Genomic DNA, 13,243 nt, shown 5'->3' with positions numbered 1-13,243 from the left:
CGAACAGAGTTGTTAGGCGCTAGTAAGATCCAACTTAATTTTACTCATGAGAGGAACCCTGGGAGAAATGGGAGGTTAAGCACTCTGTTTAGCGAAGAATAATGGTTGCTTGAGACAAAAAGCTGCATAGTAATTCACTGGATTTCTTGTTGAAATAAGAGCTAGAGAAAAATAGCTGTGGACTGAAGATTCCTCTGTGCAGTCTTGGTATTTCATGGTACGTACGCTGAGCATTTGTTCTGCTATGAAATTAAAATACGACTTTGTGTGCTAGTGTCATGGATATTACTGCTCTGACAGGTTTTTTTAAAGAGATGTCATCAGGTTTTTCAGAACCGTAGCTGGTTAGGGTTAGTGTTTGATTTCTCCAACAGTGGATGTGTGGGGTCTTTCTGTAGCACRCTTCTTCCTTACGTAAGCCAACAGCTACCAACATCACAGGTGACCCAAGTCAATCACAACAAAAAAAAGAACATACTCATATACTGAACATGAAGAAATAAAATTTTTCTCTGACCTGTAAGTCACAGTCTCCTAGTGGGCCCAAATGCCCTATAAAGTTTAATAATACAACAGGCACAAAATAATTCTATCGCAACTTAAAGAGCCATGTGTTTTCAAGAAAGCAAACAGTAACAATGTCACTACTGTACCAGCCTGAAGGCTACATTTTCATTTATGATGTGCCAGCACCTGCCTTAATTCTCTCACACGTTTTAAAAGTTGGAACAATTTCACGGCCTATTGAAGCAGTGACTAACGTAAGTGCTAACAGTTATCCAGAGACTGTGATGTGTGGAAGAACTGGTAGACTGATTTTGCATTTCTTTCCTTTTATAGTGCTTCTAAGAAGTTGCAGGCATCTAGTTTAATTCCTAGATACCAAAACACCCTTAAAATTAATTTACTTACTTAGCTTTTGTCAGCTTCTTCTTGACTTCCCAACTTTGCTAATTCCATCTCTGCTCAAAAACTGTCACTGGTTTCAGGTAACAAGGTTGCATTTTAAGGTACAGAAAACTTCTCTTTTTTGCATTAAAAATGAACAGTTGCTGTAACTAATTTTTATCTACATTTCTATCTGGCTTTTCAGTTAAACATAGATGACAAATTACCACCTACATTCCTCTAATTTGTCTTTAAAATTCACATGTGGGATTCCTGTGGATAACCTAGAAGTGAAGACTGGGTGTGTAGTCCCAATAAGCAGCAGTAAATTTGATTTTCAAGTGGGTATTTTATCCTTTGGATTACCAGACCATTTCAGGAGCACAGATAATACTTACCAAAGCACGAACACATCAGGCTGAAACGTCTGAATCATAAATGATTTCTGACTAAGAAGCACATTTGCTGGATGGAACCATTAAATTCATTGCTGTCGGTGTGCCGTGTTGCTCCGTATGTTTAGCTGTCACGGGTCTCGGCTGAAGTTTTAATAACGGGACTGCCAGGAGACAGGRCCCCTGAAGCCCGACTCTCTGCTGCAGACCACCAATTTACTACAATACGTTACGTGAAGATCACACACAATCATCTATTGCCCTATATTTTCATTCTTTTGAGAAAGAATTCATAATATTGATAAAGAATGCCAGGAAGTGAACTTTCAAAATAAGGCCCTTACAGAACAGTCCAAATCCCACATTGCAGTCTCTCCACATACAAGCTCTGGACACCGCCTGAAATGAAACCACGTTAAAATCAGGTTCTTTCCTGTCATTTCAGCAATAAGTGATTTGTCTGAGTCTATGATGACATCTGATTTGTCCAATCAATTAAAGACTTGTGCACTTTAACAGTTTGCTATACCATCCTCAACAGCATACCTCATCTTGATAGCGTCTCGCAAGGAAATGGGACTAAGACTCTGCCCCTGTCTGAGCACAACGTGTACCAAACTATTCCAACCTCAGCAACATTTTTTTCTCTCCCCTCCTCATGTCAATGTTAAACAAAAAAGAAAATTCCAACAGTATGAAACTGAGAGAAAAAGAGGCTGTCTAAATGACAAGAGTCAAAAGTGAAGCAGCTCAGAGTGAATGCTCAAATTCGTTCCTCACCCCTATAATCATACCAGAATCTCCCACAGCAAAGCCCTGTTCCTGACATACAGGATCCAGTGGCTTATATAAAATCAAGATGCATCTTTAATATGAAATTGATGGTTTAGGTGAGTGGCTTATGCATTAAACATGCCACTTCTTTATTGACAAATGTAAATTTAAATTTACAGTTGTATCTATAAAATTTTGATGAAGACACTTGATTTAAGTTATATAATGACTTTGAAACGTAATGGATTATTAATAGCTATTTCTATTCAGATTAAAATGAATTATAAAATAAAGAATCAAAAATATCTTCACAGATATCACTGAACTTCAATCACCAAAATATAGACACTAAATTTTATGCTATATTATCCAGTTAAAGGAAAAAGGCCACAAAGCTTATGTAAAAAAATATTTAGCAATTATGTGCAATTTTGAAATGAGCTTCAGATGTTCAGTAAGAACATACCCATAAAAACGCCCTTGAAAACCGTGCTTATTGTCAGCAATTGGGGCAACTTCTCAAATATTTTGTTTACCTAAAACAGCATCAGCGGTGTCTCTTAAAGATGCACATACTCTTACTGTATGGAGTCACTGCCTACCACAATATCCTTTCTTTTGTATACTGAATAAAGTTACTGTATWAATCACACACCTGCACCTAAGCATTCGCAGAGGCATCCATACATGCATTCCTCATGAAGCTTAACTTCAGACGCCAAGGACAGAGGTCACCCGAGCTAAAGTTGATGTGTTTTAGCAGGCAGCACAAAGTAGTTTCCATTGGGCCACCAGACTTTGACGTCATGGATATACACCGCCAGATCATGGATGTGGTCGGGATACTGCCTATGGCCYGCGAGAAGTTAATAGACTACAGGGATGAACAGTTTTGTCCTCGCTGCTATCAAAGTGCCTCCAGTTAYGCAAATCTGCTTGTTTTACAGTCTGCAGATCTCTGCTCGCTACAGCCTCCCCCCCCCTTACTCCAGGAAAAGGGGTTTCCCGCACTAGGAGCTGCTCCCAGTTTCCTTTCAGGCTTCTCTTGCAGGCTGCGGTGCCGGCAGGTGCCCACACGCAGTGCTAGTATAACAATTACAGCGGCTACGCTAACAGTGGTTAACATCCAGCAACGATCACGTAAATCAAATTTGGACAAGGATGTACTTAACTCTGCACCAGACATCCATTACACTGCTATTATTCTTTTAAAGTAAACAAACTCAGTTATGCATTCAAATAAGGCCTGTGAGTTTTCCTTCACGGCATCGCCTTTTTATTTTATTGCACTTCAGTGTACAATAAAAGCAGGTCATTCAGCAGCGCAAGTAGATAACAACAGGTTTATTAATTTTTAAATAGCTAATTGATTCAGAAGCAGGAAATGGTTTTGCTATTTTTTTCTCCCCAAAGGATGCAGAACAAAACCCAATATATATAAATCGGGTCTTTAAACATCTGCCTTAGACTCACATACTCAGTTTATAATACCCTCTCCCCCCCATCTTCTGAGGATGTAACTCAGAACTTGCTGGACTCATCCACAGCTCTTCAAGGAAAAGCCCAAAGTATCAGACAGGATTGACACAAAAGCGCTGGATGGTCTGGAAGATAAGGTGAGAGGATCAAACTGGCAGCAGAAAAAAATTTACCGTCCAGACAGTTCGTAAACAGAGAGGACTCTCGGAAACAATCTGATTCTGATCCTATACATTATGGGGGCAATTTCCTGCACTGCTTCCTGTTTTGACAACTGACTGCAAAGCTTTTATTTGAGAGCACTAGATGTATTTAATGGACTAATGAGGAATAATGGGTGTTTGCCAGCAGTTTTTTCTGTCAAATCATGACAGGCATTTAGATTTAGGTTTTAGATCACCTTTACTGAAGTCTTGTTTGGCATACTCATTGCATGATTCGGTTGATAAATTTTTGTTATAAAGAAAAATGCATAAAATGCGTAATACTGATGAAGTAAAAAAATTGCTGTGTCTTCTTTATAGCTACCTTTTTCACAAATTTATCATATTATCCAAAAGACAACAGCCGCATGAGTAAGGACAGCTGAACTGGCACAAGTAACTTAACAATTAATCCCAGACTTGATATTCCAAATTTGAATTTCTGAGAAGGTAAACTGGCAGATGTACAGGTAACCTCTCCTCTCTCTTGTGACTTGGTCTTTCCCGCTCCTCTACACCTTGCAGTTTAAAAAAAATTCTTCGGAACGGAAATACTACAGATTTGAAGAAAGGTTGGAGAGAACACACAGAGCATCAAAAACTTATGTAAAAAAAAYTGTTGCTCAAAAGCTTTCAGTTCAGTTCAGGTAAGTGCCCTAATGGTGCTTTTGAACCTTCTGAAGCTCATGCCAGAACTTGACAGAAAGAAAGGTTTGACTCAAAACCAGTAGTAGGGTTGAGGCAATATCARTATTATCATCTGAAGTCCACAACAATTAAAAATATAGAATGGACATGTTGCACTATGCAATACCTGAAGATAAATAAGTATTGTACTGAAATCTTGTAAACATAGAAATCCTCACAGGACTTTCCCAAATTAGAGGAGAATTCAAAAAGATGTGTTATAAACTCATTGTTTTCATCTGTTTTTCTACTGTATTAACAAAATTGAAAAATACTACCGGGGAGGATCTCAGAAGCTAATAGCACACACAGTTTTTCAAAGATTTTCGAYGACTAAGTAACAATGATGTTTTAGAAGCAGAACAGTTGTTTTTAATACTTAGTTTCAAGAATTCTGCCCAAGCATTTGTGGCTATTGTAATATAAATGTTAATTATACTAATATTCAAAATACATAAATGCAGATGAGCAATGAATCAATAAAAATAATTTCATTCACAGTCTTCTTTATCCTTGCTGTAAATTAATACGCAAATCACACTATACCAACACTTTCACTTAAAGTTCTTTGTTCCTTGACTTTTGATAATACTCAGTATTAAAGGTCAAGCGCTTTCCATTAGCTGGCATTGTTCATATGGGTGACAAATGTATTTTTCTTTGAATGGCTGAACATAATTCTTTCAGTTAGGAAGAGGCTGGGAGAAAGAGTGGGACTCTGAACACATCAGAGAAAAGTAAAAATTTAGCAGAATGAAAAAAAAGCTTTTAAAATTTCCATGTTGAGCTAAGATACCATTTTCAACTGGCTGCACAGTTGCACAGAATCCTGTTTACAAAAGAGGTGCTTGCATGCTTCTTAGGCAAAGGTAGTTAATGTAACATGAGGGAATTTGGGACACTAGGCCAGGTCACCTTACTGTGGGGCATCCTCCTCCTCTTTGAACATTATACTTGMAGTGATGGTGACTTAAAGCAGCTCGATTTCCAGAGCATCAGGTTCCCCTCTAATCATCAGCACCTTGAAAAATGCTAGTCAGAGTTTCCCTGCCTCTCAAAATATATTCCTTTTGAGACTGTCTGAAAGATGCTACAGAACTTAAGAACTATGCAGATACTGAATTATCCCATTACACCAAATTCTGGAGAAGCGAGGGCTTCAAAGGCTAATTAAAGTAACAGAATACTAGCCTTGGTAACAGAAARAGGAATCGATTAAAATCTAAATTTAAGATACATTTAGATTTGTTTCTCCTCACAGTTTTTCAGTCTTTATTGCCGTCATCAATCATTTTTACGCAAACAAACATTTTTGGCATCCTTTATTCAGCCTCCTACAAGTTATTAGGAAACACGTTGTGTTCCTTTTCACCACAAAGTCTTTATTATTTCAACATGAATCTTCGCTTTGCCACTTCATTGTCTGTACAGTAGCAATGTTGGGATCTTTTTTCCTATGACTGCAGATCGTCTCTAGCTGATTATAGTTTCTCTAGCAGGAAATGGTACATTCCCTCCCCCTTCATTCCCCTGGAGAAAAGGCAACATAACCTGTAATAAYAGCAAGCGCAACTTTCATTTATCATCTTAATGATCCCTTCTCCTTGTTCTTTCTTTTCCTCTGGTCATTTGGAAAGTGTCCTCAGTGTTATCTTCAGTACACCCTTTCCCTTTTCTAATCAGGGAAAAGAAGGTGGGGTAGCAGGAGGGGACACTCATTTGGAAACTTTTAAAGGGACCCTCTCCGCTGGCTTGAATCCCAAATGAACGTGTTACAACCTTGCGTATTTGTGTCAGTGTTCACTAGGACTTCGTATCTGCAGCACAGCTGGTTTTCTGTTTGCTCTGCTCGCTCTCCTGCAGCCCACAGAGGCCAAATTAGTGCATTTTGTTAGCAGATAAAAAACATGCCTATCTTAGTTTTGGATTCTGGCTCTCATTTTCTACAAGGAATGAAGAGCAGAAGCTAATCAAAGAGCATCCATGGCAGTTAGTAGAATATACTCCTCAATCTATCTTTTTATTAAATATCACAGATAATGCTTAAAACACACACACACACATCCCCAACCCCTCTTTTGATGAGAATAGAGGGGGGAACAAAACAGACCAGCTTCCAGTGACAGGAAGAACTTGGTGATTATAGTGAAGCGTTACTAGAAAACAGAACCATCTTTGTGCTGAAATATTATTAAAAGAATCCTAATTCCTCTCTCCTGAATAGGAAATTGAAAAACAAATTCACTTTTGGAAATACTCTTGTCATTCAAACCAGACACAGGCCTAACCAGATTAAAAGCCCTGTGTGCCTTTGAGATGTTGATGAGTATCTTTTGAATGTACTTATCCACAAGGAACTAAAGAAGGTATTATGTAGAAATGATGCAAACCTCATAAGATCTTTCCCTTTCTAATTTAATAACCATCTGGAGCTTTGGTCTCATCTCTACAGGCTGGGATGGGATCTGAGTAATCCAATGAGTCCTTGTAACTTCCTCACAAGACTTGTTGTGTCCTAATGTAACCTGGGTCAGAAATATCTAAAAAGGCATTTCTCACTCCCACTTCTTTTCCTAGCCAAAGGCAACAAAACAAGACAGTTAACCAAACTTCTTTAACCTCACTCATTTGGCTTCATGTTACTTGATAGTTCAATTTTGGGTTGGTGGCTGTGGTTGGGTTTTATTTTCCCTGGAGATGGGCCCTACCTGAAAGCTTTGGAGTTGTTCAAAATCCAAAACCAAAAATGAATGTAAATTTTGCAAATGGATCTTTCTGTAGACAGGCAGAAACCACAGATTCAAAAGTCCACAGACTTTGGTTCTTTGAGATGGAGACTTCATATCTTTCCTTACTAACCCTGACAATACTTTTCATTTTTACAGTATCTAATTCATCACATGCCTGTAAAGCACTACTTTACATACATGCGTGCATGTGCRCGCACACACACACACACACRCRAACTGAAAAACAGTTTGCTTGACCCAAATCAGAGAGCACGTCAAGGGCAGAGACTGAACAGAACATCATATCACTGTGTATCACCATCTATCACTAAAAGTATATTGTCTATGTGAATTTAATTTGCGGAGCTAAGCTTACAGCATTTTCTTTTGGACTTAATTTCTGCCTGCAGGCTAATAGATCTTAGGTGGGTTAACACACAGAATAAAGTAGTCTCTATACCTTTGCAGTGTCTATAAACATATCTGGGCCTTTCAGGAATTCTCAGATGCCACAGAGATCTGAGAACGGATGCATCTGTTGTGCAAAGTRTAAGAAAAGAGTATTTTCTTTGAGCCTGACTATAACTGAAGTAACACCATTTTGGTACAGAGACTATTTTGTTTGACTGGGTAGGTCCTATACCACATCCTTTCCCTTTCCTCCTTATCTCTTCCATATCAATATATAGTAATATAAATTCTATCAGAGTCTTGTATTTACTGCGGATGGGTTACTGGAAACACATGGGTGCAAAATAATGAAAGCAATAGGACTACTGATGCTGTGACAAAAACAGACTGCCCCCAGTGCAGAATTTTTCAGGACAAACTAAAAGTGTAAACAGAAGTAGTTTTAATTCTCTATGACAGAGAAATTTAAATATAGTCAATTATATATAGTCAATTAAAGGCTAATAATTTTGTAATTTGGAAGCAAAAATTCAATACAAAGAAAAGTTCAATACAAAGATAGTGGGAACTGAAGAACCAGTGTGTAACTTTTAAGAATCTCCTTGTTCTGTGACCGAAAGCTTGACAAGCAAGGTTGTAAATGAAAAGTTACTCATCCCGTATGTAACCTATATTATTTTGTTGCTCTATTTTATTTAAGCTAGAGTAGAATACAGTACCCAATAAAACTGGACCAGAGTGAGGTTTCTCAGTTATTGCTGCATGCCYATGCCTCATTTTAGATTTATCACATGGAATTCCCTCAAACTTTTAATTAATGCAATGAAGAAATGTACSATCTTGGTCACCAGCATAACTCATCACGGGATAATGAAATCTATTTTAATCATGGCATATTAGTCACTGGAGGGATCTGGTTCAATGACTCATTGAGCAACTTAGTCAATCAGAGAATTAAATTACTGCTGCCTTACTAGTAAGATCATTTATTTCTGAAATTCAAACTGTGCTTCACTCAAGGGAAAAATGGATGAAGTTAGTTTTCACTGTAGAAGTGCTTCAAATTCTAAATTATTACGCTGCACATATTCAGATTAACCACTCTTCTGTCTTGGGAATGCATAAAAGTTCATTTAATTTATAGAAATGCAAAAGTGCCAATAAACTGCCGTCAYTAATTTCAGCCTATGTTAGTTTCAGTTACAAGCTAGATCTACCAAGTTGAGAGTCAAACTTTCCTAAAATTTGTGAGGTTTTGGKTTGGAATCAATCTTACACCATTTATATATACTGCTCTACAGCACTTAATACTCCTCTATTCCATCCCATTACTCATTCTGGAAAACAGAGTTTCTCAGTGTTAAGTCTCTCTCTTTCTTTCTTTCTTTCTCTCCTACTTTTCTTTTTCTTTTTTTTAACAGAATGTCACTCACTCATCTTGTTCTGCTGCAAATGAGGAATGTCTTATTTGTAAAAACAGGAAACTCTTTCTCAATTTTTCCTATCAACCTCTAGGACTGCACAAAATGTGTACCTTTCAGTTTAGGAGACATTTGCAAAGTTGATTATTTGCTTGTAAGTGCCCTCGTTAACACGGGGCCTCGGGTTGGTCACGTTTGGCTTATTTTTTCTGAGGTATACCTGTGGCCATCAGGAGCAAGTGGTCCTCTTGTCTTTATTGCAGCAGAGTGGGAAAATGGATGGTCAGCTTGCCTCTTGCGGATCTTAYTACTGGGCTGGCTAACGTCACCTGCCCCAGCATTCCTGAGGAGGGGAGCTGCTATGTCGTTTCCCCTGGAGGTGCTGGGTCCATACTATCAACAGGAACAAGCATCTGGTCGGTGACGTAGGTCTCCACAAATCACAGGGACTGACTCAGGAGGCTGAGGCAAACGCAAGCTCCTAGCAACATGGAAGCTAGGAGTCCCTGGTAACAAGGGTGTATTTAACATTCAATTTTGTATTCTAGAATTACGTCCTAGTTCCAAAAGTTACTAGGTATGGCTCAAGAAAAGCTTGCAACTCTGTACCAAAAAGATGGGAAGATGCTAAAGCCTTGCATTTCCTCCAGATAGGATCCTGCAAAATCCTCATGGCCTTGACAGCGTGGCACTCAAAGCGAAATAACTCTCACTAAGTTTCTATATATCACAGACAGGCACTGGAGGAATGTTTAGATGGCATCACAGACGTTAGCTCAAACAGCAAGAAGCTAACACTAATCCAGTTGGCTTTGATTATGGCTATAGAAGATCCCATTTTCAGAAGACAGGAAGTTTTTCTATCCAAAAAGACTTAACAGTGTCTTAAATTACGCAGTGACGTTACTACAGGAATCCAGAAAAAACAAAAGATACGGTCTTTCCGATGTTAACCCATACAAACCATATTAGGGAAAAAATTACCAGACTGACTGAATTTGTATGTATGTTAAAAGAGTTATGTTTAAGCAATGTTGTTGCCATTAAATAGCAATGTCCTGAAATTTTAAAGAAAATGTTAAATATTTGTTTAAGAGTGAGCTTCAGTGTTTTTACTTATTTTTAAAAATTATGGTATTTTTATTTGGAATCACATTTTAGACGGTATAGAGAATTAGCAAATGGAACCATTTAAGCTCCATTTGTCTGAATTAGCGAGAAGGTGGAGTAATGTTTATGATGCACTTCTTTATAAATTCTGAGGATATTCACAGTAATTTTCTCTGCCTCATCCTTCTCTTTCTCATTGTAGCAGTTTTTAAGTATATTTTTGCTGCCTATCAGTTATTGCTCCAAAATAAACTGATACCAAAATACAGTATTAAATTTTTACTGTAAGTATGACTTAGATACTTTTCAAAAAAACTTGCAATAGTGACCTTTATATGATCTGTTTCTTTTTGTTAGGATGTACAGCAACCATGTTTCTTTTACTGCTTATATAGTATGTACAGAAGAAAGTGATTTGACAGATGGGTATATAGACAAATAAAATAAAAGTCTGTTTGCTTGCTAGAAACACACACGTCTGCAGGCTCAGGCACTAAGCACGTTCATGTACCTGTAGGACATGAAGTGAGTAGAGCCATCTACAAAATTATAGTCAAGTGTCTCAAAATATCACATGATTTTGGACTGAAAAACTACCCTAGCACCACCCCCATGGCAGAGAAGAAGAAATATGCAAAAAATGGAAAACAATGAGAAATCCAAAATCAGGATCATGAATTTTTCTTATATAGAGAGACCAAACATGATCAGGCTCAGTTCAGATCTTCTTTTGGATTAAGGAAAAGCAGCAAAAAGAAAGAATAAATCAGAATCCCCCAGGAGAGAGGACACAGGAACAGAAGCACAAAAGACCCAGCTACCCTGCACAGGAGCACAGAGTCCACTGGGCTTGAAGGCRCATCTAGAGAAAGGCATCTCTTTTAAGTTCAGTTGTTACACCAGAAGGGTTATGCTGACTGCCCTGCTCCTCACACGATCAAAGGCTCAGCATTCACCACTACGTCTCACTTCACAGATTTCCCCCTAGACATCCCAAGGAAAGCACTAGCACTTCCCAGAAGTAGGCAGGATCTGAGGGATGGCAGGGTTCAGCTACAGGGAGTAAAGAAGAAAGGTCTATCTCCAAAGAAAAAGCTGACAAATTTTTAGTTTCTTTTATCAGGGAGAAGAAAGAACATATACGATGAAAATTTTAAGTAACTTGCATATATCTAAAATAAAAATGAAAGAATTAAGCTAGTTGCACACAGATGTAGACATTTATTCACTTCTACTGTGTGAATGATAAGTATTTTATATACTTTCCRTTTTTATAAGAGAATCAACCATAGTATTTCCACTTAGTCTACAACAAGCTTTTTCTTTGCATTTTTCATAGGCAAGCCAGAATGAAATTATCCTCAGAACACTGCTCAACCACTGTATTATTCCTTGTTTGTCCTCGGCAAATTGCTGGACCCATCTGAGCCCTCATGTCTTTCTAGCTCAGCCACAGCAAGCACTCTGATGGACTTATGACCCAGAAAATATCTTTTATAAACAAGAGTGAAAGCAAGCACTTTGCCAGACTGTAGTAATTTTGCCAGCCTGTGGGAATGCAGCATATCAGAGCCCAGGCCCATTCTATTAGTTGCTCTTCTCTCCTGTCTTCGTGCCAGGCCTCACCCTTTTCAGCTGTTCTTTCCTCCCTTCCTGCCACCTACTTCCCTGCTCTTCCCAGTAGTTCTGGAACGCAGTTAGAGCAAGAAGATTTAAAACTTTGGTTTCATAATTGCTTTTTAATGAAAAACATAATCACTAGAAGATTAAAACTGTAATCACTAAACAAACTGTTGGAATTTCAGTCTATTTTGATGAGGACAGTAAATGACTTTTGTTTCAAATGTTAAATCGAGTGATCTGTGCAGCACATGAGGCTACATCTAGGTCTGCCTGTATCTGATCATCAGGGTTACCACTGAATGCTGGAGGACCCAAGACTAGGAGTTTGCTGTTTTTCATTTTCAAACACTGGCTAATGGGTCTGCATCAGTACAGAGATTTCGTGAGGTAAGTGCACCCCTTCCCCCCCCTTCCCCCCCCCCTTTTTTAGATTTGCCCTCCTTTATTTACAACAGTGGCAAAATAACTTCAATCAAAATGAGATTAAGATTATTTTTAACAGATGTTCACTGCTGGCCTGACCCAAAATCCATTGACGTCAATGAGAAGACTCCATGGGGCTTTGGATTGGGTTCTAATTGTTGGAAAAATTAATGTTATTGTAAACCACTGGTCAGTGTTGTCACATGTTCCCCTTCTTTGCCAATTCTATATGACCGGATAACAGACTCACATAAATCTGTTCCAACTGTTGGCTAAGAGGCTAAAGGACATAGAGGTTTATGTTTTTAATTCTGAAGCACCCTCCTTCCTCCCCGACAGCACACACCATGGCACTACTGTATTTACTTGATAGACTCAGCATTATGGACAGCAGTCACATAATCAAAACATTTCACAGTCAAACACTAAGTGGGAATAATAGAATTATTAATGTTGACTGTGTGAAGACAGCTAGACTACAGATACATATGAAACAAAATACTTCGGTCATATACTTTCAACACTGATTTTAATATATTTAAAAACTCRGAACTGAGTGAGGAGTTGCACTTACTGTTAAGAAGACGGAAGTCGATAAATGGGTAGGAGCCACGGCGCTCAGCGAGAAACCCTGTCTGACCTCTCACCCGTGCATCTCCTGCAAAACACAAAGAGTCCCCGGAGGTGTTAGAAGGGGCAGCTGCTTTTCCCGGTTATTTTGGTCTAGATCTATTTTCTGTTCAAACTGATGACGTTACACTCCTCTAGTGGGAAAACTTGAGTCCAAAAAAATTGTCTCCCATGACATCCCTGTATACATTCATGCATTCAGCAAGGCACTGCAGCTGATCCTCTCATCAGAGCAAAAGGTCTAAAAAGACACATCCATCCTATTGAACAGTTTCTTGACCAGTAAGGAGACTCTGCTTCAGGAGTCCTCTGCAGTCTGTATTTTGTTCGAACAACACCAACCGAATTCTGAATGTTGCAACATCAAACTTGAAGGACTCAGCCTGGGACTAGGCTCACAGGACAATGCTGTTCTGCAAATGATTTAAATCTTACAAGACTAATCAAGACTAATACTGCAACCTTCCACT

General features: G+C 38.5%; 1 protein-coding gene across 1 annotated transcript in view; it reads right to left on the bottom strand.

Moving 5' to 3' along the window:
- PDE7B (phosphodiesterase 7B) overlaps positions 1-13,243 on the bottom strand; it is a 91,668-nt gene that overhangs the window by 26,015 nt on the left and 52,410 nt on the right. Inside the window, exon 2 of the mRNA XM_085311261.1 lies at positions 12,718-12,801. Within this exon, the coding sequence (XP_085167387.1) occupies positions 12,718-12,801 (84 nt within the window). The remainder of the gene's footprint in view (positions 1-12,717; positions 12,802-13,243) is intronic.

Source organism: Rhea americana, unplaced genomic scaffold (genome assembly GCF_003343005.1).
Source record: "Rhea americana isolate MKP2758 unplaced genomic scaffold, rheAme1 scaffold_337, whole genome shotgun sequence".
Taxonomy (NCBI): Eukaryota; Metazoa; Chordata; class Aves; order Rheiformes; family Rheidae; genus Rhea; species Rhea americana.
This window is presented reverse-complemented; position numbering and strand designations above follow the sequence as displayed.